Source organism: Chiloscyllium plagiosum, unplaced genomic scaffold (assembly GCF_037043375.1).
Source record: "Chiloscyllium plagiosum isolate Xiang-an unplaced genomic scaffold, Cpla_swu_hap1 HiC_scaffold_31, whole genome shotgun sequence".
Lineage (NCBI taxonomy): Eukaryota > Metazoa > Chordata > Chondrichthyes > Orectolobiformes > Hemiscylliidae > Chiloscyllium > Chiloscyllium plagiosum.
Genome location: NW_028270169.1, coordinates 47985778 through 48013556, shown reverse-complemented (window position 1 = coordinate 48013556; position 27779 = coordinate 47985778). Strand labels below are relative to the sequence as shown.

At 38.0% G+C, this 27779-nt stretch overlaps 1 protein-coding gene across 9 annotated transcripts in view; it reads right to left on the bottom strand.

Moving 5' to 3' along the window:
- The window catches only part of LOC122564229 (general transcription factor II-I-like), a 149633-nt gene that overhangs the window by 32453 nt on the left and 89401 nt on the right, over nt 1-27779 (bottom strand). For 8 of the 9 annotated variants that reach the window (XM_087977512.1, XM_087977515.1, XM_087977510.1 and 5 more), the window contains 10 exons: nt 24348-24419; nt 22647-22830; nt 21486-21544; nt 18420-18482; nt 9287-9358; nt 9017-9200; nt 6786-6844; nt 6231-6305; nt 5856-5933; nt 5172-5270 (listed from right to left, as the gene is read on the bottom strand). In XM_087977512.1, coding sequence (XP_087833638.1) covers nt 5172-5270; nt 5856-5933; nt 6231-6305; nt 6786-6844; nt 9017-9200; nt 9287-9358; nt 18420-18482; nt 21486-21544; nt 22647-22830; nt 24348-24419 — 945 coding nt within the window. The remainder of the gene's footprint in view (nt 1-5171; nt 5271-5855; nt 5934-6230; nt 6306-6785; nt 6845-9016; nt 9201-9286; nt 9359-18419; nt 18483-21485; nt 21545-22646; nt 22831-24347; nt 24420-27779) is intronic. The other variant, XM_087977516.1, reaches the window with a different exon arrangement.

Below are 27779 nucleotides of genomic sequence, written 5' to 3'. Positions count from 1 at the left end.
GGGGCAACATTTTCATGCAGAGGGTGGTACGTGTATGGAATGAGCTGCCAGGGGACATGGTGGAGGCTGGTACAATTGCAACATTTAAGAGGCATTTGGATGGGTGTATGAATAGAAAGGGTTTGGAGGGATATGGGCCAGGTATGTTGGGATTCACCAACATGAAAGAGTAAAACTTCAAATGGACTAAAATACCTTTTGCATGAGTAACAACATGGAGGAACGGATTTGAGGCCGTAACTCCTGTGCTTGAACTGACTGACTGCATTCACGACAGAGTAAAGACACAAGCAGTTCACTGTTTCCAATAGATTTCAGAAGAACACACTTACTACAGAGGAACCTCAATTATCCGAATATCGGATTATTCGAAGGGGATCTCAAGGTCCTGATAGAAACATTATGTCAAAAATAGTTGTTTCAACCCTGATTGCGTCTTTTGTTTACAGGAATAATGTTTAAAAACAAATTAGGGTCACTGAAATGCTGCCAAGAACAATCCTGGACAGTCCATACACCATCTCTAAATGAGTGACATCCCACCCTCTCCCCCTCCCAACACTTTCCCTGGAGTCCTACACAGGGGTGTACCCTAAACCCCCCATGTCCCCAGAAATGGTTTGGGGGAGCAGACAGGGTTGGGGGGCAGGCGCAGGCAGTGGATGGGTGCTCACGCACAATATGCTGCTGCCTAGTCTCCTGAAAGAAGAGCAGACTTCACAGAAAACTCCGAGCCCTAAAAGGAAATCAATTAACTGAATAATCAATTATCCGAACGAAATAGTGCCCGCCCATCTCGTTCGGATAATCAAGGTTCCTCTGTATTTATTTTCAATAAGATAAAAAAAGTTGTCCCTCAGGGACATTATCCATAAACACAATGTTAGATTCCAGATATACACTGATCACTACTTCAGGACTACTTCTCAGCCCCAGTACCCCCCATTTATTATCACAGCTTGTCTGACACCCAGTGAATGAGCTGAACTTTTCTTTATCGTAATATGAAGATTGAAGCTATTACATTTATGGCTGACACCAACTCCATCTCTCTCCCACAACTGTCGAAATCTGAATTTCGGATTTATGTTGTAGTTGGTCTCAAGATGAACTACAGACTATATATCTTATGCATCAAGACTGACTACTTCTACCTCACCTCACTGTATCTCTACCTCTGTTTGTCTATAGCTTAAACAATCATCTATCTGTTTGGTACCTTTGGAGTCAGATGTACAGCAGGGAAACAGACCCTTCAAACCAACTCGTCCATGCCAACCAGATATCCTAATCTAGTCACATTTGCCTGCACTTGGCCCATATCCCTCCCAACCTTTCCTATTCATATACACATCCACATGAATTTTAAAATGTTGTAATTGTACCTGCCTCCACCACTTCCATTGGTAGCTCATTCCACACACACACTACTCTCTGAAAAAGTTACCCTGTAGATCCCTTTTGTATCTTGTCCCCCCTCACCCTAAACCTATGCCCTCTAGTTCTGGACTCACCCACCCCACGGAAAAGACTGTCTATTTATCCTATCTATGCCCCTCATGGTTTGACAGGGCTCTATAAAGTCACCCCTCTGCCTCCGACATTCCAGGGACAACAGCTCCAGCCTATTCAGCCTCTCCCTATAGCTCACATCCTCCAACCCTGGCAACATTCTTGTAAATCTTTTTTGAACCCTTTCAAGTTTCACAATATCCTTCTGATCGTACGAAGACTAGAATTACACACAATATTCCAAAAGTGGCCGTACCAATGTTTTGTACAGCCACAACATGACTTCCCAACTCCTATACTCAAATATTCTGTCAATAAAGGAACGCATACCAAATACCTTCTCTTCACTACGTCATCTACCCATGACTCCATTTCAAGGAACTACGAACCAGCACTCCAAGGTCTCTTTGTTCAGCAACACTCCCCAGGACATTACATTAAGTCCTGCTTTGATTTGCCTTTCCAAAATTTGGCACCTCACATTTATCTAAATTAAAAGCTCCATCTGCTGCCGCCACTCAGCCCATCAGGCAACATCTCATTGTAATCTAAGGTAACTTACTTCGCTGTCCACTAAACCTCCAATTTTGGTGTCATCTGCAAGCTTACTAACTATACTCATGTTTACATTCAAATCATTTATATAAAATGACAAAAAGCAGTGGACCTACCACCGATTCTTGTCCACTGGTCACAGACCTTCAGTCTGAAAGGCAACCCTCCACCACCACCCTCTCTCTGCCTTCTACCTTCAAGCCAGCGCCATATCAATACTGCCAATTCTTCCTGTATTCCATGAGATCTAACCTTGCTTACCAGTCTCCCATGGAGTACCTTTTCAAATGCCTTACTGAAGTCCATATAGATCATATCCACCGCTCTGCCCTCATCAATCCTCATTTACTTAAAAACAAATTCAATCAAGTTCATGAGACATGACTTCCCATGCACAAAGCCATGTTGACTCTACCTAATCAGGTATAGCCTTTCCAAATACATATAAGCTCTGTCCCTCAGGATTCCCTCCAAATCTTGCCCACCACAGACATCAGACTCACTGATGTTCCCTGGCTTGTCCTTACCACCTTTCTTAAATAGTGGCATCACGTTTGCCACTCTCTAGTCTTCCTACACCTCACCTGTGACTATCAATGATACAAATCTCTCTTCAAGGGGCCCAGCAATTACTTCCCTAGCTTCTCACAGATTCTAGGGTACACCTTCTCAGCTCCTGGGAATTTATTCACGTTTGTGTGTGTGTTTTAAGACATCCAGCACCATCTCCTCTGTAATAAGGACTTTTTTCAAGATGTCATTATCTATTCCTCCCACATTCTAGATCTTCCATGTCCTTCTCCACAGTAAACACTGATGCAAGATATTCATTTAGTATCTCCACATTTCCTGCGGTTCCACACAGACTGCCTTGCTGATCTTTGAGGGACCCTATTCTCTCCTTAGTTACCCTTTTGTCATTAACGTGTTTACAGAACCCCTTTGGGTTCTTATTATCTCATTTCTAAACGCTTCCCATTTTCCAGTCGTCCCTTTACCTGCAAACATCTGTAATCGAGCCCAAGCCCCTGGTGCTGAGGGGCAGCAATGTTAACCACTGAGCCACCGTGCCGGCAAAAATACTTTTCAAAGTTCTTGCCTAGTACCTTCAAAATTGGCCTTTCTTCAATTTAGAATTTGAACTTCTAGATCCGGTTTATCCTTTTCCATCACCATTTCAAAACTAATAGAATTATGAGTGCTCGCCCCAAAGTGCTCTCCCACTGACACCTCAGTCACCAGCCCTGCCTTATTTCCCCAAGAGTAGGTCAAAGTTTATACCTTCTCTAGTAGGAACATCCACATACAGAATCAGAAAATTTTCTTGTGCACACTTAAATTTCTCTCCATCTAAACATTATGGCAGTCCCAGTCTATAGTTGGAAAGTTAAAATTCTATACTATAGCCACCCTATTCCTACAGATAACAGATCTCCTTACAAATTTGTTTCACAATTTCCCTGCTGACTATTGTGGTGGTGGTGGTGGGGGGTCTATAATACAATCCCACTAAGGTGATCTACCCCTCCTTATTTCTCAGTTCCATCCAAATAACTTCCCTGGATGTATTCCCAGAAATACCCTAAGTACAGCTGTAATGCTATACCTGAGCAAAAACGCCACACCCTCTCCTCTCTTGCCCCTCACTTTTTATCCTTCCTAGAACATTTGTTTACACTTGCAATCAAAATCAGCACCAAACATTTAACTCAACCATTCCAAGCCTATATTCCCGGGAACCTTTTCTCAATTTTGACTAATCCAACACTCTCTGACCATTTTCTTTTATTTTAATTTCTTGGTTAAACTATTGCAAAGATTTCCTCCCACTATCCACCCTACATAGAACTTATTAAAACTATATGGCTGCATTCTAACTTGCACTAAGTACCATGCACCATCCACCCCTGCACTTAGTCCACTAAAGCTTAGATTCTAAAATTTTATCCTGGATCTACTCATCCTGCATGCTCTAATTTCCTCTTATCTCTAAGATTTTCCAACCCCACAATTTTTCTACACTTATTCACAATTCTGACCTTTCGCACAGCCCAATTTGAATTATTTTACCTCTGCCATTTGTGCTTTGCATCAACCCCAAGCTCTCAAATTTTGGCCCTATACTCTCCATCTCCTTTAAGATGCTCTCTAAAGGTTACTGGTTGACCAAGCTTTTGGGTATTCATTGCTCTCTCTCACGTATATTAAGTTAGAATTTGTTGGTTAACACCTGTGAATTGCTTTTGAATATAAACAGTGCTGTATAAATGCAAGTTGTTTTTGAAGATTAGGTACAAACTGAAGATAAATTAGACTTGTAAACAATTTAATGACATAAGTGGGGCTAGTGGTGATTACTGTGTCACATTTTGTGTTTGCCTTCTGGATCAAATGACATGACTATCAATTTTCCATAGAAACTACTAAATCAATGGCCTTGATTTGTACATTTCTCAAGCAAAAAAAAAAAACATACTGGTTACATTAGCACTGTAAATACTTAAAATTCTTCTTGCACAATCTTATTTGTTAGCATACTATTACGAGGAAACTAGCAGAGTCAACCAGATAATATTCTGTTACATATTTTGCCAATTAATGGAGGAAAGATAATTCTGTAGAAATGAACGTGTGAATTTGGAGCCAAACTCCAACAAAAGACAATGTGACTTTCACTGGAGGTGGTAACTAGGCCCGTTAAGTTTAATTATAAACTTAAAATTTTTTCATGCAGTTATGTTAAATTTAAGGCGACATATCAAGTGTAACTACTGGGTGGTAGTTCTGGTATATAAAAAGATACATATATCAAACATTCGCATGCATAGATTCTAGTATTTTTTGATTCATAAAAACAAATAAAAATCCAATGGTTTGCATTTTACAAAATGTGTTCTCAAATAAAAAACTTATTTTGCAGATCCTGGTACTATGGGGACAGCATGAGACAGGCGATGCAGTCTGTTGGCGAAGTCTTTTTTTAAACAAACCGATTTAGCAAATCGCAGACCACTTCTACTGTCCAAGTATTTGTTTTTAATGAGTTGCTCTCTTCCACGACTAAAGTACTTTAATAATGTTCACTCTGCTCATCCACTTCTTACCAAAAGAGAACTCCCTGCCTCTTTGTTTGAATGTAGCATTTGAATCATTTGCTTGTGTAATATTTCCTACTGCTTTAACTGGAGGAGTTTCATCAGAAGCTGTCAATAGAAATAGAAGATAATTCAGTCTTATCCACATAGCTGCTTTGAAATAGCTGTCAAACTTAAATTTTTCTAACAGCTAGCTTTCAAACATATGCAGAATAGTTACTTTTTTAAAGCTTAACAATTAACCAAAATATTAAAACAAAACTATTTAATACCAAGCAGCCAGGTACGGATATATGCAGAAACCTAGCAACAGCAAAAGGCTATCAGTTCTTATTCAAAATTGTAAGTAGGGCTATATTCTGCTTACTCAAATAAGGAATTTAAGAGGCAGATTTATAAGACAAAGGTTTTGGAAAGCTAAATTTGTGCAAGGCTACTGCTAATGCTTAACCAGCCTAAAACATACAAAAGAGACCAACAAAAGACCATCAATAAGGTTCCAGGTGCCTTTCAGTCAGCGCTACTATGAAAATCATCTTCTGAAGGTAGCGTCATTAGAAATCTTTTTGGAAAAAAAGCCTTTAGAAAGCTCAAAGCCAAAATTGTAATTTCTCGGCTCCTTGGAAGGCCACATCATTCACTGATATAATAGAAGGAAAAAAGTGTCATATGCAGTACAAATTTAAAAAAAACCTTCAATGGTAACTTCAATCTCTGGGCTGCTTGGAGTTGTCGGTACTTGAACTTTTTCTGGTGCAGAACTGCTGGAGTCTAAATAACAATAAAAAGCAGTACACCCGTAAGTATAACAGAAATTATTTGAACACAGACAGCATATTCCCGAGTACGCTAGTGTTTCTTTTCAGCTCTAAATGCTGTACATGTCATAATTCCCCCAGTGTATTAACTGTAAGTTAAAGTGAGTGTCGCAAAGTAAAGATCACCTTTATTAAAAATTAAAATGAATTTTGATAATAAATTGCTCATGGCTCATTTGCAAAATAAAATACTACACACAACTTAGTAACTGTTAGACACTGTAGGAGGTTAGGAATATGATCCTTTCACCTTTAACGGTTCGTGCTAAATTCGGCTCGGGTGGACGGGAAACACGTCTCCTCCCTCTGTTGCTGGGTGGGGTTCCTAAGTGAAATGAATTTGGATAGTCTAAATCCAATTTCAAGTGAAACATATCCAGAGCACATCAAAGGCCTTTAAAATTTAAGATTAATGCAACATCCCAGACAGGAAAGAGATATCTAGTAAAATGATTTTTCAATGCGTTCTGAACATGCGACAACTCCACACCCTCCTTGCAAAACTGGCTCCTTCCACTGAAAAATGGACTTTTACCCCAATACTGCACACTCACTAGAGTTATTGTAGGAATACAAAATCACAGGAACGCTAAGCATGAGAAAAAATATAAAGCTACCGTTGATTGCATTAATGAAAATTTTATATTGAGCAAAGTGACCAAATTACACTCGCTTGATCAAAGATGGATATAAGTTCTTCACTGATTTAATTTCCACATTTTTGACATTTATGAGAACCAAGAAAGAATTTCCCTGGTTGTGGCCTTGGACATTTTTTTTTAAACAAAAAGATAGAGATTCTTACCATCAGTGCGTTTTCCTTTCTTCAATCTATCAGGGAGGTGAGGCTCCACAAGTTCTGGCCTAGTTGATAAGCTTTGCAATTAGTACTGAGCAATTTCAACAATTAATTAATTATATTTTCCACCATGCATTTACATGGGTACTTTAACACTGTAAAACAACAAAATTATCGTTTTCAGAACTGTAATAAGACAACAGTAAAGAGGAATAGGTCAGGTATTCAGCCTCTTAAGCCAGCTCGGTCATTCAGTAAATTTGTATCAGATCAGATTGTGGCCTTGTCTTGCCCGTCTGCCACTTGAATCTCAACTTCCTAGCCTTCAATACATTGAGTGACTCAGCCTCCACAGCTCTCTGTGGAGTAAGTCCTCCTTGCGACTGTTTGAAGTTCCTCCAAACCCTTTATCACTCTTTGCTGGTTTCTAAAATCTTCCCAATCTTCTGACCTAACTTTCTGCTCAGCATTGTAAACTTTTTCTCTCAGCTTCCTTAGTTAGCTACAATGGCACTTCTTTCCCATAACAGTCCCTCTTTCATTGGAATAGATCATTGCTGAGAGTTATGAAATATCGCCTTAATGTGTCTGTTGCTTTCCATCCTACTTTTCAGCACACTTTCCTAGATCAGTTTAATGAACCCTGCCCCCATAAACATAAAGACAGACACTTACAAGGATAAGACTCTTAGTCTCAAACATTTTTCACATTCAAATCAAATACAAAATTCTATCAGGTTTTGATACTGTTGCCCAGGGGCTTCATTATGAGTTAACTAATTGATCGGCACATTTCATATTAACAGATATAAAACAGGCTGCTCTCTGGTTTGCACCTGACCTAAAAAAAAAACTGCCTTAATCCACCATAAACTGAGATTCCAGGTTAACTTTGCCAATTTGCTTTGCCCAAAATCACCCACAATTACTGCAGTACCTTTCTATTTCCCTTATACTCTGTAGGCCCATAAACTACTTCCACAACTGAATTATTAAATGCTATTTCTTATCTTTACCCAAAGTAATTCTACATCTTAATCTTTTGAATGTTATCTCTCACTAGAGTTGGCTATTAGTTAACAACTGACTATTTAAATGGAAAAAGACTGCAAAAAGCTAAAAGGGCAGAAGAGATTTGGGCGTCCTCGATCATGACTCACCAAAGCAAGGATCCAAGTTCAATGGGGTAGTAGGAAAGGCAAAAGCAGTGCTGGCCTTTATTGCAAAGGGAATATAGAGTATAAAAGTTGAAAGCTCTTGCTAAAACTGTACAAGACGCTAATCAAAAGATAGCTCGAATGCTGTGAACAGGTTTGGCCCCCTTATCGAAGAGATGATGTACTGGCATTAAAGTCAGTCCAGAGAAGGTTCTTTCTGTCGATCCCAGGAATGGAGGGTATCTCATGTGGAGAAGGCAAGTAAGTTGGGCCTGTACTCACCAGAATTTAGAAGAATGAAATGCAAGCTTATTGAAACATATAAAATTCTGAGTGGACTTGATGGGATAGATGAGCAAAGTTGTTTCCCCTGTGGGACAGTCAAGGACCGGAGGGCATAATCTCAGAACAAGGGGTCGCACGTTTAAGACAGATGAGGAGGAATTTCTTCAGAGGGTATGGAAAATGCGAAATTGTATAATGTAAGGGAGTGTTAAGAGTGGATCACTACGTATATTCAAGGCTGAGATAGGCAAATTTTAAGCAGTACGGGAATCAAGGTTTATGGGGAAAGGCAGTCATTTGAATTGAGGACCATCAAATTAGCCAACATTTTTGCCCTCACATCTTAAGGTTCTAATTGACAGTGCTACAGCATCATCTTTTCATTGCTTCCTATCCTTCTGAAATATCAAATGCCTTTGAATATTAAGGCTATAACCTTGGTCACCATACCACGCACCTGAAATTGTCAAGCTAGAAATTGTCATTTTTCTTTCTGCTATGAATTCATCACTGTTACAAATGCAGGACACATTCAGATACAGTGCCATTATTCCTGTCACTTTAAACTCTAGCCTTTTCTGCTAGTGCACCCTCCACTGTCCTGTCAGATTAGTTCTCGTTACCCATTAACTACTTTGTTCTTCTATCTTGTCTTTTCTCTTTGGTTTAACACAATTCTCACGTGATCCTTCACATCACCCCACTCCAACGCCACTTTGTTTCAAGTTCCCTCTCATTTCCTTAGTTATACAACAATCAGACATAAAATTGTACCAAACCAAAGGAAAGTCTTACTTTTTCACAAAAAATTTTACTTTTGCACTTCCTCGAATGATCCTTTCTAGTCTAGGTATTCCAAACCATGTAGGGCTTCTGAACGGAATTCCATCTGGCAGCCCTTCTACATAGAGATGTTGTGGATTGGACTCAAATAATGGATATGGAACCTTCACTGGTTCTGGAAGGTTCAGAGCTTCAGCTGCAGACAAAAGTAAACCATTATGCCAAAGATTTTGCTAATAAATTTCAAAAATTAGCAGTACAAAACATCAGAAAGCAACTCACCAAATTTTGTATTAAATATTTCTTCAACCTGCTTTCTTAGTTTAGTAATTCTGATATTCCAATCTTCTTTCCCTGAAATAATTTAAAATAGTACATAAACATTTTTCACCCTTAAATGCTTAAGTTGCTTACTGAAAAAGATCAGCAATTTTTAAAATTACACAAATGCAGCAGGTTGGACAACATATCACCTTCATAAAAACTTACAAATCCATGTTTAAGACAGCAAACAACTCATGATAGGCATTGTTCACTTACAGAATACACAGTGTAAAAGCTAGTCACATTAGAGCATGTTTCACATACAGTATGGCAGCACATGGTGCACTTTAGTATTAAACTGTCATTAGGGTCAATACAACAGATTTGGAGCTATTAAACACTATAAAAGTTCATTATTAGTACTAGTAGAAAGTTAGCCATTTTAAAAGTAATAAACATCTACTATATTCACATAAATCATCATTAGCAACAGCAGACCCTGTCCGATACTTCCAGAAAACATCTGTACAAGGATGATCAACACAACAGATAAGATAGTTGTGCACCACAGTGCTCATAGTTTTACCTTGCACAACGGAAACAAAATCTATTGCCTAAATATTTTCTGTTTGTATCGAACAAAGACTCGAAACGTACAACTCTCACGATACACAGTCCAAACATTAAATTGAGAAGTAATATCAGTCTGTCTCAAATGTTTTAGGACTATTTAACGCGGCCCAGTGCAGCTATTCTTACTTATGACTGTGCACGATGTTCTATAGCCTATTACTTTGTGCATGTTGATCTAGATTTCTAAAGTCAATTTCCTCAATTATTAGCGCTGAAAAACGTGTTGCTGGAAAAGCGCAGCAGGTCAGGCAGCATCCAAGGAGCAGGAGAATCGACGTTTCGGGCATAAGCCCTTCTTTAGGGATCAATTATTAGTCACAGGCAATTGTAGTGCTCTACAACTTTCAGTCAGATTGAACTTGAAATGTTGGATTAAACAGTCCAGACAACTATAATTACTTCAACTCCTCAAAGGAGGCATTCAGTTGAAATAAATGTAATGGGATAATAGTGGTTCCATTATATTAAAGTGGCAGTCCTTTGCCCGATCCTTGTAGATTTGCTCAACCAAAGTAGATCTGAGAAGTTCATATCACATTTATTAATTTCTATTTGTTTCCACTGCCACTTGGACTCACAACCAAACATACATTTTCTAAAGTGACATATTCCAATTTTATGCTGCGACGTCCGTACAACAGATTGGAGGAGACTTCTCCTATTTTGTTGAAATTACAGTTTTATTTTGTACTGAAACTGAAAAACTAAGACTTGGTTCTTTCAGGTATGGAGCAGCTATTCTGTTGATGCCACCTAACTCTGGGGGACTTCAGAATTGTCTACCTTTTTCCTCAATTGAGGATTCTCTGCTCCCATGGCTGACAGGGCCCTCAACTGCGCCTGATCCATTCCCTACAATTTTGCCTTCACTTCTCTTTCCTGTCCAACACTGATAGGGTTCCTCTGATCCTTACTTTCCACCCATCAGCCTCCACATCCAAAAAGGATGATCAGCTGCCACCTCTCCATGAGAGAGGCCACACTCGACACATTCACCTCTGATGTCAGCATTTTGGTCCACTTCGCCTCCATTCTCAAAAAGCTCCCAATACTTTTGGGGCACCTTCTCATGCAATTGCAGAAGGTGTAATACTTGCCCATTTACCACCTCACTGTCCAAGGTGCCAGACATACCTTCCAGGTAAAACAACAATTTATCTGCACTTCACTGTAGGAGGCAGCATCGGGACCAGCAAATGCAGTAGACTAGGTTGAGTGGAGACACAAAATACAGACCAGGTGACTACGTAGCAGAACATTTACATTTTGTCTGTAAATATGACCTCAAGCCCCCAAATGACTGCTACTTCTACACAGCCCAATGTTTCTCTCTCAGGCTTGTTGCAGTTCTCCAGTGAGACAACACAAGCTGGAAGAGCAAAACCTCATCTTCTGTTTAGGACAGAACACAATATCAAGTTGAATAATGTTATAGCCTGACTATCTCCTTCATGTCTATTACTAAACCCCTCCTCCCTGGTCTTGCCATGACATGAACTGCTTTCAGCATAGTCAACACATTTTCACTCATTCACAACCTCCATTCTCACCTATCTAACCCCTCTTCTTCCCTGGCTCAGTAACAACAATCCCTTCACATGCAAGCTTTTCTTTCCTTTCTCTGGGCTCCCTCTTCACCTCTCTTTCTCTCCACTCCCACCAGCATAAGTACCACCTTTCTTAGCTGCCTCTAGTTCTACAAAAAGGTCACTGGACTTTAAATATTATTGCTGTTTTCTTTCCAGGATACAGCCAGACTTGAGTTTCTCCAACAATTTATGTTTTTGCACGTCACTGATATATGTGGTCTATTTCAAAGATAGCATTTATTTTTGATATACTACATCCAATAATTCCTGAGGATTATCAAGTTACGATAGTTTATAAACCAGCTGAAAGACAACTTCGTAGAGCCAAAATGGAATCTAACTGCTCCCACAGTTACAAAAGGAGTTGATTGCAGTTTAATTACATTTGATTTGACAGGCATAATTCACTGAAGGCAGTCTTTAAATTACCATGGTGGAATGGGGAAAGACCATTTCCATTTTATTAATTTATTTTTACAAAGGGTTAATTTTTATATATTTTGCTAGTTGCTTTTTCTACCTCTATTCTTTATTTCTATCAAAGAACTGATCAAGTTGTTTCATATAATTGAAATCTAAGTACAGATCTAAATCGACTGAATTTGGCAGTCCTAAAGTAGAAAATTCTCTTTTCAGGATAATTTATTCTATATATAGGAGAGCCAAGACCAAATGGGGAAGCTATACTTTACCCTTGGGTGGTACCAAACTTGCTGCAATCCATTTAAAACCATGCATTCTTTTTTAAAAAAAAAGTTCTTTCATCTAATTTAAAATGTAATGAGTGGTGCTTGATCAAATGCTTAGAGTCAGAGGCATACAGCACAGAAACAGACCCTTCGATCCAACTCATCCATGCCAACCAGATATACTTGAAAGCTGTTTCCTTCAAAGCTACTGTGGCTCAAATAATTACAATTTCAATTTAAAAGTTACGAGCAGCAGACCAAAGAAATGCATTTTGAAGCATATATGTTGGTCCGTTCAAATCGGACTCAAAGTTGTATGATAATGGTCTTGAGACTACATAAAATAAAGTAACTGCTCATTAATAAATTAACAGTAAAGTTTGATAACATAAAACATAAGACAGGCTACACATCTACCTAAACTTTGTGCTACTAACTTCAGAATAAAACATAACCATTTGCTAACTGCACATATAAAACTCAGTATGGTGGAGCTGGTTGCATTAAGGATCATGGTTCTCCTTGCAAAATCAGACAGGTTTTACCAAGCCAGATAACTTCAGACACTGTTTTTCATATATTCCTACAGCAAGGAAAATTATGCATCTCATTCATTTCAGAAGAATTTTAACATGTATTGTATATTAATGATTAAAATCAGAGCAATTGTAGTGGACAACTGATCATCTCTCCCATTATTTAAGTTGTTGAATATTAAATTTATTTTTATTATGCATTTTCCAAAGAAGTTTCATTTCTACACTGTATAGGAAAATTGTGTTACTAAAATTTATTTTGATGAGGACTGGCTATTGGCCCTGGAAAGATTTTAATGGGCATGTGTTCATCAAGCAAGTATGATGTTTTTCTTGTTCTGAATTATTTACTATAAATATGTTAGCTCCATCAAACAGAAGCCTCATTAGCAAGGAAATATTAGTGACTTAGATTTTTGAGATAATTTTTTTAAAAAAATCTTGATGGGGAAGAGGATCTAGTGTAAATGTTAAATTTTAGCTTGAATTCACCAGTCAGGAAAAAAGTTTTAGAAATCCAATTAGGCTAAGTCAGAAGGTTCAATATTCGTGTTAATTGAAAACAGAAATTAAAGTGACCTGTAATTTGCAATATTCTGAAGTTGAGAGAGGAGGAAAGATAGGTCAATGAATCAAAAAAAAAAAGACTTGAGATGACGTGAAATAAATAAAATCTAGAGGATTCAGGGCACTGCAGAGAATTTCAGAACTGCCGAAATTGGCTGACTTTTAAAACAATAGGCAAGAACACGATCGCTACTTGCTACTGTTCAACACAAATTACAGTTACTGAGACAGTTTCTTCCTTTGCCGTTTACTGTTGAGAACACTTCTGGAGTGCAGTTTTCTGGCACCACCCCACTGACATTCATGCAGTGTCAAGAATGAGAAGCAATTATTGTCCAATCTGTACAAATTTGCAAGGCACTCAAACTTTTTGATTCTGCATACAAGGAACTTAGCAAGTCGAAGGACTGTCAAAAACAAAACCCATATGCAATCAACCAAATATTCCACCTCCCATACATTGTGACACATGTTGGAATATGTTGGACACTTTCCATACCTTGAGGGCTCTTCTCTCAAAAGCCCAATCATTGGTGAGACGATGCAACATTGTTGATTCAGACGATACCAGCAAGTATTTAACAAATATCTAAGCAACTTAACACAGCACTTTGGTCACCACATTTCTATATGCACCGAGATCTGGACAGGGCACCAGCGATACGCAAGAGTGCAAGAGAAAAATTCATAAAGAATGGCTGTCAGTTCCTCCTGTTAAACATCTGAACAAATGTTTACTGCTCTTCTTGATGCCATTCACAAAAGCATAATATCTTCTGAAATAAATATTGGTGGACTGGACAAAATATCCTGATGGCAAAAAAACATCTTCACTGACAGGTCCTGATTTCATAACTTAAATAACCAACATTCCACAAGGGATCAAAGAAAATGCTTCAAAAGACAATGAAGTCCTCACAGAATCACTAAGTAGCAATCATTAATGACTGGAAGGAATTTGTCATTCATTCAGAAAACATGGTAACTTGCCCATCAAACTGTAGTAAACTTTAAGACACAATGTCATTATGACGACGCTCAGCGGCAGCAAGAAAAGAAGGAGTAGCATTTGAGCGTAGGATTTGCATTATCCGTGGGGACTTACTTCCCAGTGTGAACAAGGAGCTGCAGGTTGAGTGTTGGCCCATTATGCAAAGACCCACAGCAGAAACTTACAACGGAGTAGCCATCACCAAGTTGAGGGGCAGCTAATGATTATAATTTTGAAGTTGTGAATAAGTTTATACAAGTTAAGACCCCAAGGGGCTTTTTTGATGCAGTGGCAGTGTTCCTAGAGGTCTGGGTTCAAGCCTGCATGTAATAACATCGCTGAACAAGTTGATTCATATAATAACCATAGAAATTAAGCAAAATAAAGGCAGTGAAACAGAATTAATATATCAATTCAGGTTCCTAATACATCTTTATCAGAGCTCACATTTCAAAAAAGATTATTTTGACTGGAAACATTAAACATCTGCTTCTCTCCACTGATGCTACCTAGCCTGTGTAATTTCAGCATTATTTTCTTTCAAATGATCAGAATTGGCATTTTTTCTTTTAAACAAACTATGCAGAATGGATTCCATAAGGCACAGGAGAAGTAGGCCATTCAGCTATTGAGTCTGCCCCATCATTCAATACGGTCATTACTGATCTGATCATCCACATCTGCACTTTTCTGCCATTTTCCTGGAACCTTCTATTCCATTACTGATTAAAAATCTTTAATCAGTCTTGAATATGCTTAATGACCCAGCTTCTAAAGCCCATTGTGGTTAACAATTCGTCAGAGTCACCAGCCCCAAGAAATTCCCCCTTATCTGTGTTAAATGGTGACCCTATTTTGGAAAGATATCCCCAGTCCTAAACTCTCCCACAGGGGAAACAATCTCCTTCCATTTATCCCATCAAGTGCCAGCCCTCCTATATGAATCAATAAAGTCTTCTCTCATTCTTCTCACTCTAATGAGTAGAAATCCAACCTGCACAATCTCTCATGTGAAAATCCCTCCAATTCCAGGATCAATCTAGAAAACCTTAAACAGACGGGACCACTGACTGCTTCCAAAGCCATATATCTTTCCTTGAACAAATGGGACCGAAACTGCCTACCTTTTCTGCGGTCTAACTAGTGCCTTACACACAGTTTTAACTAGGTCAGCATTCCACTTACCTTCCATATTAACTAAATTTATTTCAGTGTCAAGTGCACCTACATCAAGTGGACTGTAGCAGTTCAAGGCGGCAGCTTACACCACCATATCAAAGGCAACTAGGGATGGGCGATAAATGATGGGATAGGCAATAAATGATGGCTTAGCCAGCGATGCCCACATCCCACAAGTGAAAGTGTGAAAGAAATTTTTTTAAATTGTAAGCTAGTTTGTGATTCATGCAGTTACTCCCAAATCCGCAAGTGTTTCCCTTTTTAAATAATATGTTTTTTCTGCTCATCCTGTTAAAAAGTGAATATCCTCACATTTTTCCACAATATATTCCAAATGCCAAAGTTTTCACCCACTCACTAACTTGTCTATATCCCTTTGCAGGCTCTGTCATTCTCATTGCTTGCCTACCCACCTATATTTGTTATCTGCACAACTTAGTGATAGTACATTCACTTCCCTCATCTGGAGTTAGTAAAATAGATTACAATTGTAATGTAGCACTGAAGTGTAACACCGATGAACCATAATTAGTAATTGCAACTATCTCGCAACACATTGTGGCCCCAACACTGATTTCTTTAGCAGTCCACTAATTAAAGGTTGCCAACTTGAAAATGCTCATCAACTGCGTGTGCCAATTAGTTAGCCATTAAATTCTGAAAAACAGCAAAATACATTGGGAAATTTACATTCGAGCAATTAAGAACCATAGAAAAACCACTGGTAAAATGGCTGGACGCTAATATTCCCACAATGTGAATATACAAAAATGTACTCAAGTTAAACTGATTATAATTATCTAAAAAGTATTTTATAGAAAGTCCTTTAAATAGGATAACTTCAAATACTTTTCCTCCAGCAAAATTAATTCAGGGCTAGACTGCAATCAACTTTTTAAAAACAGATATTTATATTTAAATATACTTTTTTGTATTAAATGCTTAGAAAGTTAGGTTTTTGGAAAGGTTAAATTGATGCACAAGAAATACAGCACGCATATTCACAGGTAGCATCTATAAACCAAGAAAGGAGCAATAAGATAAGTACTGACAACAGTTGGCAGCAGGTATACTCCAGAAAACCAGCAAGCAACAAAATTACAGCAATTAACTTGCTGTACAAAGCAGCAAATTTCTTATTTTAAAATCCAAGTGTTGCAATTAAACACAAAGCTTACTAGTGATTACTCGGACTATAAACTAGAAAAGGTCTATTTGTTAAATAGCTGCATAATTGTGGCATTGAAGATCATTCACCAAGTTTTAGCAGACATTAGAGCCATGAATTTGACAGAACTACTGACAAAGCCAATTGATGCTGCTAAAAGTGGAAGTTTGTTGCGCCTGTATTCACTCTGAATCTGATCAATAACATAGCTCATTATTAATACTGAACGTTACAATGTAGTATTGAACAGCAACACCAATTAACCACAGTTAATAATTGCAACTGTCTAGCAACACATCTCTGGGATGTATTTAGCATTTGGACACAAGTCAAAAATTTGACTAGTAATTCAGCTTTCCTGGTGACAGAATGGAAATGGAATTTTTAAAAATAGGCAATATTGATCCCTGGTTACACAAATAGCTAAGCAATTTTCCCATGTATATTGGAGGAGGGTAGAGGCATCTAACATATTGGGATTCTAACAAGTTTCCTACAACTGTCTTCCCCAGTCATCAACCATTATACTAAATTATGCAACTACTAATTTAGTGCCTTTTTGGTAAATTTTATATTGGTGTGGGTGCTCAGCCACTTCTTTTGTGTTGGTTTTCCCCTTGCATTGGTATTCGTGTAAGTTATCCTGATGCGTGGTAGATGGAACGTTTTGCAGAAATATGTTGTCTTTAGAAATACTTAAATTCTGTACTACCAAACAGCTATATATGAATTTATCCTAGTGTGAGAAACACTTCAAGCTTTTGCAAGGAACACCGAGTGGAGGAAAACAAATTTAACATTGAATGCGGTTTTCTGTACTATCTAGAAATACAAACAATGCTCAAGTAACCCAAGTTGTGAATCCAAAATTTAACAGAAAAATGTAAAATCAGGGCAGATGAGTTAAGCTTTGGCTGTGTCGAAATTACTTATTTTAGGTATAATAAAACTTGCAAACCATTTTCCATTTTATACCATGCCTGGGTTATACAAGTGCTCTTATAAATTCTTTAATAAAGTACTTCATGCAACTACACTTTAAAAGAAATGTTTTCCTTCAATTTGGAAATCAGCTTCTTCCTGAGAAAAATAGGTACAAAACAGGCAGAGTAATCTGCATAATTTAGTTATGTTTTAAATCATTTTGATTAAGAGGCTCCATGAAGTGCTAAAAATGACAAGTGTTATTTGTTGGTTGCTGGAATGTATGAAATAAGTATATGGAAAGGACTTACTGCAATTGAAATCAAAAACCAGTCTACTCTGCTGTACTGAAGCCAAGTGAATGTTTTTTTAAGCAAGAGACAATCGACCACATGAATCTTTACCAGACGTTTGCAACAAGTGAATCTGAGCTGAAGTATCAAAAACTAAAATGGATAATGAACTTGCATGTTGATTTTAGCTTTAGTTCTGCTGGATCACTTAGTTCAGCTACATTTAATTCCAGGACATGGGGTTACAGATTCCAACCTATATTAACTTTAGACATTGGTTCTTCTTCCTGAGGAGGAATGAATAAGGATATTATGCAAAACTTGTGTAGTTTCAAAAATAAGTGCACTAAGTCCATTTCATGTATGGTTATTTTATTAGAAACAGACTGATACCACATGCTGTTGAGTTCTTCAGTTTGCTTCACTAAACACTCCTTTATGTGTGACAATCATTAGTTAAGTACTACCAAAGCAAAAAATTATAATGCTAGTTGCACCAGAAAAAAGAATGACAAGGTTCAGGTAATGACATTTGTGTGCTGAAACATGAAAGTGCCATTGATTAAAAACAGTGCGTGGTACCTGCAGCATCAGCAAAAGATGGCATCAGTCTGTCCCTAAAATGATCAGTGTTAGGGCCAGAACCTGCATAAATCAGAAAGTACAATGCAGTAAGGAAAATATAAAAGTAAAGCGATACGTATAGCCTGCAGATGCAGATCAGCATGGAATATAAAGCCAATAGAGCCACAAAAGTAAGTTTTTCTGGGCCAGTTCAAATGTCAATATGAAGGATTTTCAATTGCAAATGCATATAATGGTGTACCTGAAGCTATGGGCAAAATCAGTGATCTATTTTCACGACACAGCTTCTCCTAGACTCGCCTGCATTGCTACCATAGAGGGACTTGGATTTATAATAACCAAAATCACAATTGGAAAATACATTTCTAGAAAGCCTAATACAATACAGCATTATTAAAAATTATTCTCTCCAACATTTAATGAAAGAAGAAGAAACAAATGACAACAGAAGTGCAGTGCACAAAGTTGACAGAATAAAATTAAAAAATAATTTTAAGCAGAGCTCCATTGGACTCTTATAAAAATGAATGGTTCATTAGTGCCAAGTTGCTTTTTATCAACAGGAAATAAATCGGTAAAGAGAACATTAGAGCAGGGACTGGGGAAAAAGTTTAAATATAGTCACATTTCCACTATACTACTCCATTATAATTTATAATTTGTGCAGCATTGTACTTTAATCGTAAACTTAAGAATGATAATTCACAATCATACATAAGAATTTAAAGCAAGACCAACATTTTAGAATGTTAGCATGTTTTACTCTGGCATTTAAATTAACTTCACAAAAGCTAGACCGAATCATGGGAATAAATAGCATGGCTGGAAACAAATGAGAGAACAGAAACGGTTTAATACATTCAGAATTCGTTTTTACAAATTTCCAACACTCACGTGGCGGCCAAATCATCAAAACAAAAGAATAGGTCAATAAAAATAGTAAAAAATAAAAGTTACTCACCATTGTTCCCCACCCCTAAAAGAAAATTCTTGCACACACACTTGACTGATTCACAATTCCAGGTAAGGTACAAGAATCATGACATTCCAAAGTACATTACTTTTATTTCACCGAATGTCCTCTGTTAACACAAACTTTGCACAATCTAACAGCAAATGTAATAAAAAGCTCACAGCTACAATTACTCATTCCACTCAATTTCATGCCAATGTACATTGTAGATAAGGGCACATCACTCAAAAAAAAGCAGTAAAATAATGTGAACATATTGGAGAGTGCGCAGAAGCAATGGTTCCACAGATGAGAAGTTTCAGTTATGAGGATAGACTGAAGTTGGGACTATGCTCCTTGAAGAAAAGAGAGGGGATTTGATAGAGGCTTCTAAATCATAAGTGGGTTGGATAGAGTAGATAATGAGAAATTGTTACCATTTATAAAAAGGAAAGATAGTGACACAGCACAGATTAAACATGATATGCAAATGAAGCAAGGGTACCGCAAGGAAAAAACATTTCACACAGTGAGCAGTCAAGAGTATGGAGTACAATGCCTGGAAGTGTGTTTGAGGCAGTTTCAACTGAGGGATTCAAGATGGCATTAGATGATTATTTGGTTAAAAGGAGCATACAGGGATGTGGGGGGAAAAGGCAGGAGATTGGAACTGGTCACAGAATTGTTGGAGGCACAATGGACAAGTGGCCTCCTTTCGCACAAACAATTCTGAGACTGAAAATACTCAGGTGCACAAGCAACCCTCCCCCAATCCATGCATGTTCTTAACCACCTCAGTTGTCTAAAATATTAAAACGTTCCTAGTTGATCACAATCTAAAGTTAAGCATTATGAAACTTTATTAACAAATCAGGATTGTGCAAAACAGCTGGAACTGAATCTTGATTTCCTCAAAAGCCCAAGTTCAGGTAAACTAGTAGTCCACTTATCCAGAAAATGAGACCAAAGGGTGAGAAATGAGTGTTAATAACACAAAAGTTGCATTAACATATAAATCTACAGTTTCAAAATCGGTCAAATTACCACATGCACACTTGCAAAAAAGTTGTAAAATAATATCTGTATACTTCAAGTGTTTAACATATTGAGAAATCAGGTGGACTTAGTACCACGTAGATCAGAGTAAGACTCAATAACCGAAAGTTAGCTGATGTGGAACCAAAGAATTTAAATCTTAATCTGATTTAGTCAAAAGCGTAAGATAGATTGGAAGGAAAGCACAGACAGGATCAAGGAACTTGTACTAATATAGCACTTTTCATAGCCACATGATGTCCCAAGATTGTTTCACAACATTAAAATACCACCGAAATGTAACCACTGTTGTTTGGACATGAAAGCAATTTTGCATATCATGTATAAAACCAGTTAAACGAACATGCACATTTATCAGTTTAAATGCAAACATGATATAGAATACAAAAATTAGAATGAATTACTTTATTAATTTTGTTCTCCAACTCTGTTGGCTTGATGATTTCCAGTCTGAATGAATATTTTAAATTTAACAATATGCATTGACAAATGCAAGTTATTTAGAAGGCAATAGTAAAACCAATGTTGAATATGTTGAAATTTTTGATCCATGACAGGATAGTACTAAAGCAGAGCACTAAAGGTATAAATCTCAGCACAATAAATGGTCATGATAGATATGCAAATAAAACTCAGACTATTTCTTTTCCTCTGTTGATTACTACTTAATTCCATTATATCATTTAGAAAAATAAGGAAATAATGAAATAGAACCCACATATGTATAAATTCATAAGATTCCCAGCTGATCCCAGCAGACATCTCAAAATTAAAATAGCCAGTGTGATTACAACTTGAAGAGGGAAGACAAAGTATTTGATCTTAAAGGTCTCTCTGCCACATGGTGTGTGAAAAGTTAATCAACTCAAGGCAGACTTGAATACATACCTGCTAACTTACCGCAAATTATCAAATGAACCACAGCTGATGACGAATGTCAAAAATATAGTAAATATATTGCCCATCACTTGATGGAAAGTGATCAACCTCCCTCACAAATATCTACACGGATTTAGCTTGTACCCAAATACCACTGGGCGGTGGGGTATTCTTACCTGTCAGGTTTAATCTCTGTACATTGGATTCAGTTTGCTCATTAACCAGTAGATCTGATCTACAAGAAAAATGTGACTATATTAGACTAAATAAATTACTGAACCAAGTTACTGAAGAAATGGAAAATGGATTTTTCATTCTCAACCAATCCATTAAATTTCAACCTCAAAATTTACTAACTATTCCTGTTTTAATTCTAATGATACTCTACTATAAATAAAATCTTAAAAAGACATCAAAATGGTTTACTGAGGTTATGTACTGCGCAAGAAGAAGTGATAATGTTGCACCATTATCAACTTCCCAAAAATATTAAGATTTAATTTTATCTGAATTTTAATTAAGTAACCAACACATCCTCAACAAGCTGGGGTGGACTTGTAGCATAAGCAATACAAACACCGAGACTGGGTGCACTTTGAAGCATATATCACCTACTGGACAGCTTACACATTTAGGGTAGTAAATGCTCTAAAATGATTACGTAAAAATGACTGTCCCTGTGAAGCACATTTATTGCATGCAATTCTGGTCTCCTTCCTATCGGAAAGATGTTGTGAAACCTGAAAGGGTTTAGAAAAGATTTACAAGGATGTTGCTAGGGTTGGAAGATTTGAGCTACAGGGAGAGGCCGAACAGGCTGGGGCTGTTTTCCCTGGAGCGTCAGAGGCTGAGGGATGACCTTATAAAGGTTTACAAAATAATGAGGGGCATGGATAGGATAAATAGACAAAGTCTTTTCCCTGAGGTGGGGGAAGCCAGAACTAGACAGCATAGATTTAGGGCGAGACAGGAAGGATATATAAAAAAAAGACCTAAAGGCCAACTTTTTCATGCAAAGTGTGGTGCGTGTATGGAATGAGCTGCCAGAGGAAGTGGTGGAGGCTGGTACAATTGCAACATTTAAGAGGCATTTGGATGGGTATATGAATAGGAAGGGTCTGGAGGGATATGGGCCGGGTTGGACCAAATGCTGTTTCCGTGCTATGACTTGCCCAAAGCTCATTCACTAACACCTCACTATTATGATGGAACGAGGGAGGATCAACCCAAATTGTGCTTTGACAGAACTTTCAAAAAAAAAAGCTGAACTCAAACAAAGTCTAAAGCTCAGTAATTCCATCTCAAAAGTGATACAATTAAAAAAATCCTAAACCAACCTTTTAATAACAAACTTAACCCGATCACTTGCTTGTAGGATCTTCTCTAACCTAGGAATACCATACCAAGAAGGGCTTCTGAATGGAATGTTGTCAGGTAAGCCCTCCACGTAGAGTTCTTTAGGATGCGATTCAAATTTGCGATAGGGCACAATCATTGCTTGCGTTTGTCCCATGGCTTCAGCTGCGAAGAGGAAAACATCAGAATTCTAGTAAGTCAATAACTTGTACTAGTCATAGCCTGCTAACCTCAAAAATGACCCATTTAGTCCTATTCTGGCTATTAAACAGTTCTCAAACTCATTCCTTCAAATCGCTTGTGCTCTAATTTTATTTTCTAACCTCATGTGATACTTAATTAATAGCCTTCTGAAAAGGTAAATAGCCTAAATCGATCAGTTCTAAAAATCTACCTGAACTGCTAATTACATTCTGAAAAAAACTTGAGCAGGTATGTTAAACATGATTTTCTCCTTTATAATTCAGTGTTGATCTATCCAATTCTACCATTATTTCCTGAGGTCTCGTTATCAGGTCTCTTATTATAGCCATGAGCATTTTCTCTCTGATTGAGATAAGGCTAATAGAGCTGCAGGTTCAGATTACACTTGTCACCTTGTAATTTGCAGAAACCACTCCAGAGTTGAAAGAATGTTGAAAGATGACCACCAATTAATCTAATATTTCTATAACAACCTCTTTCTATATTCTGGAATGTAGATTAGCTGGACCTATTAAAGTCCTATTAATTTTTCTAGTTCTTTTTCTAAAAATTAACATTAACATTTTGCAATGCCTCATTTACATAAATCCCCAGATTCACCATTGAGATTTTTCATAATTTATTCCATGAGAAGAAACACAAAGTATTTGTTTAGTATCTCTGCCATTTCGTGATTCCCCTAAATATTGAGTCCAATTGCAATAGAGACTTATTTGTTTTTGCTGCTCAATTCCCTCTTACGTAATTATTTAAACCACTTACACTCAATTTTTAATGTTTCACACTAATTTATACCTATTTTCCCTTATCCTTCTCTTGGTCATCACTTTTAGAATTTTAAAGTCTTCCAAATCCTCAGACATATCATTTGTTTTCCTTTTTAAGCAACTTCATAAACCTCTTCCTTCAACTGAATACTATTCTTGGAAGTTGGAATACATTCTTTACTCTGATTTTGTGGGTAACAGAAATGTATTTTTTGTTTAAATGTTAGCCACTACCTGCCTACAGAGATACCTTTTAAGAGTTTCAGCCTTCCAATCTATCATAGTTAATGTGCCCTCATACCTTCAGAGTTTTTTGGTTTAGATTCAAGACTGTAGTTTTGATTGAACTAAATTTCAAACTTAACAGAAAATTCTGTAATATTCTGATCATTCTTACAAGTTCCTTTACAAGATTATGCATCACTCCTTTCTGATTGCGCAAGATTTAAATTAAACATTCATGAAGGACTTCAAATGGTCATTTATTGTAGCAATTTGTGTTATTTGCTTATATAACTTTTTAAAAAATTAACAAAAGCTGAGCAGTCTTTTGAAATTCTTCAGTAAAACAATGTAAAATGGTTTCTTTTTCCAAACTCTGAACATCAGGATCAATGCATGTATCAAGTCAATAAAATTAACTTTGTAGAGATGAACATTTGCTGTCATGACAGCATTGACAAACATCAACAAAAACAAAAGTAAAAATACCGTATTTCTTGCTGAAAAGTTCTTCAACCATTCTCCTTAGTTTAGTGATTCGGGTATTCCACTCTTCTTTTGCTGGAAAATGAAAGTATTTTGAATTCTCTAAACATATCTGAACTTATTGATGAATAATTGCCACCTCAGTCTCTCAGAAAATGAAATAGCAGGGAGTGCAAATCTTAAACAATGGCACTACACATTCTGGGGAGAATGATGAAGTATATGATGACTTGGAATATTGAGCAGAGTAATAGCAGGGATTCAGGTTTTCAGCTGCATTGAGAGCGCAGAAAACTGGGCTTCAAGTCAATAAGTAGTATGTGATTCTAGTGGCAGAACTCTAAAGCCAAAGTTTTAAAGCAATTGGCAAAAGAACCAAATGTTAAGATTAAAAAAAGTTAAATTTCTTTTTAAAGGAGACGTTATTAATACCATGTCTGAATTGGTCTAACATGCATTACTTGAAAGTGCATTGGAAGCAGATTCATGAATAAATTACTTTAGCAAGGAAGTGTATAAATACTTGCAAGGGAAAAATGCTTGCAAGATTATAGCATAAGGGCAGGGGGGGAATAATTGATCAGTTATTTCAAAGATCTGGCAACAAGCCTTCTGGGCTATATTAGCTGACAGGTTGAAACCTTTATATGAAAGGAAACTTCTCAAATAAAAGCACAGGCCCAAGGGGCAGAAGAGTTTAATCATGGATGGGGCCAGATAAATTGCTGCACATGGTAAGTGTGGAGGTTCTTAGGTACTTTTGTAGTGAAAAGAGATGGTCATGAATATAATCTGACATTTGTTAAGGTGAGAGGTCATTGAAAGAACTGTAGAATTGTGCATGGGTAGAGACCGGACAAGGGGATAACAGTTGCAATGAAACAGGTTCAGTACGACAGGTGAAGGCTGAAAATGGAGTCTACAAAAGGGAGGAGATGGCCTAGTGGTACTATTGCTCAAGTAATACTCCAGAAATTTAGCTAATATTCCGGGATTCAAATCCTGACAGAGCAGATGGAATTAAGAATATACTACTGACCATGAAACCATAGTCGATTGTTGGAAAAATCTATCTGGATCAGTAAACAACCTTGAGCAAAGGAATTGTGCTATCCTCATCTGGTCTGGCATATATGTGACTCCAGATCCACAGCAATGTGGTTGACTCTCAACTAGCCCCTGAAATGGCCCAGCAAGCCACTCAGTTATATCAATCACTACAAAGTCTCAATGAACTGAAAATAGATGGATCACCTGGCGATAATCTATGTACCAGAAAAGATAACAGCAGAAACAGCCATGTCAACACTGCAAAGTCCTCCCTAACATCTGGGGACTCATGCCAAAATTGGGTTAGCTATCCTCAGATTAGTCAACCTATGCAGTCATACTCACTGGACAATGCAGAGAAAGCGAGGACTGCAGATGCTGGAGATCAGAATCGAGTGTGTGGTGCTGGAAAAGCACAGCAGGTCGGGCAGCATCAAAAGGAACAGGAGAATCAACATTTTAGGCATAAGCCCTTCATCAGGAATGAGGCCAATGCCCCAGACACCACCATCACTATCCCTGGATATGTGGAGATTCAGTAGATATAGCAGCACAATGGATTATAATCGAGAGTGAAAAGCCCTGAGAATTCTCAACATTGACTCCATATGCCACCAGGTCTATGGCTTCAGGTTACACACAGGCAAGGAAACATGATTACCATGCACAGTTACCCTCAGCTGATAAAATATTCCATCTTGAACAACACTCGAAGAAAGGACGGAGGGTGGCATCGATGCTCTGGACAGGGCTCAGCAGCAGTACGAACTGGTCAGGAACTAAAGAATATAGCTCCTAGACTGGGTCTGCGGCAGGTTGTGAGGGAACCAACAAGAGGGTAAAACATACTTGACCTCATCCTTAGCAATCTGCCAGCGACAGGTAAATCTGTCCACACCAGTATCAGGAGGAGTGGAGAAGGCAACTCCACAAATACTCCCATTGCCAATGATGGAAGAGCCCAACACATAATTGAACAAGATAAAGCTGAAGTATCAAACCACAGACGCAGAATGGATGATTTTTCTCGGCCCCGTGTAGTGCCTCCAGTATCACAGACACTGGTCCAGTCAGCCAATTTGATTCACGCCACATGATATCAAGAAATGGTTGGCAGCAGTGGAGACTGTAAAGCTATGGGGATTAACAACATTCTAGCAACAGCTCAGAAGACATGCGCTCCCCTAGTACAGCTTGACCTTTCTACCCAACGGAAAATTGCCCAGGTATGCCCTGAGCACAAAACACAGGACAAATCCAACACTACCAATTACTTCCCCATCAGTCTGCTCCCTATCAAGAGTAAAATGGTGGAAGTTATCAATCATGCTACCAAGCAATACCTGCTCAGCAATAACCTGCTCAGTAATGCCCAGTTTGGATTCTGTCAGGACCATTCATCTCCTGACCTCATTACAGTTTTGGTTCAAACATTGACAAGAGAGTTGAATTCCAGAGGTGGGTAACAGCTACAGCCCTTGACATCAAGGTTACATTCGATTCAGTGTGACAGCAAGGTGTATCCTAGAAAAACTGGAATCAGTGGTTATCATACGGCAAATTCTTCACTGGTTGGAGTCATACATGGCACATATGAAGATGGTCGTGGATGTTAGAGGTCAATTATTTCAGCTTCAGAACATCTGTATGTGTTTCCACTTCAATGACCTTCCCTCCATCATAAGTTCAGAAGTGGGCATGTTCACCAATGAGCACACTATGTTCAGCACCACTTGTGGTTTCCCAGACACTGGAGCACTCGATGCTCAAATGCAAACAAATGGCAAGTAACATTTGCACCACACAAATACCATGCAATGACCATCTAACCACTGCCCCTTGACATTCACTGAATGGTGTTACCAACACTGAATTCCCCCAGTACCAGCATCCACATGCATCAACTTCCTCTAGCATGGACATTCAGTAGCAGCAATACTTCCAAGATGCACGTCAGAAATTCACACAAGATCCTTAGACCTTCCAAACCTGTAACTAATTCCATCTAGAACAACAAGGGCAGCGGATACATGGGAACATTACCACCTGCAAATTCCCCTCTAAGGACTTACCATCCCGACTTGAACATATATTGCCATTCCTTCGCTGTCGGTGGATAAAAATCTTGGAATTCGTTCTCTAAAGGCATTATGGGCCTATCTACAACACATGGACTGCAGGGATTCAAGAAACCGTCCCTACCACCTTAAGGGCAACTAGGGATGTGTAATAAATGCTGGCCTGCCGGCAAAGCCCATATTCCACCAGTGAGTTTAAAAAAACATGAACAACCCCATTTCCGTATCTTCAGGGAGATTGGGGAGGGGGGGTAAAAACAGCTTATGCAGATGAAGTGTGTATTTAGGAAGAAGGGTTGAAATTATG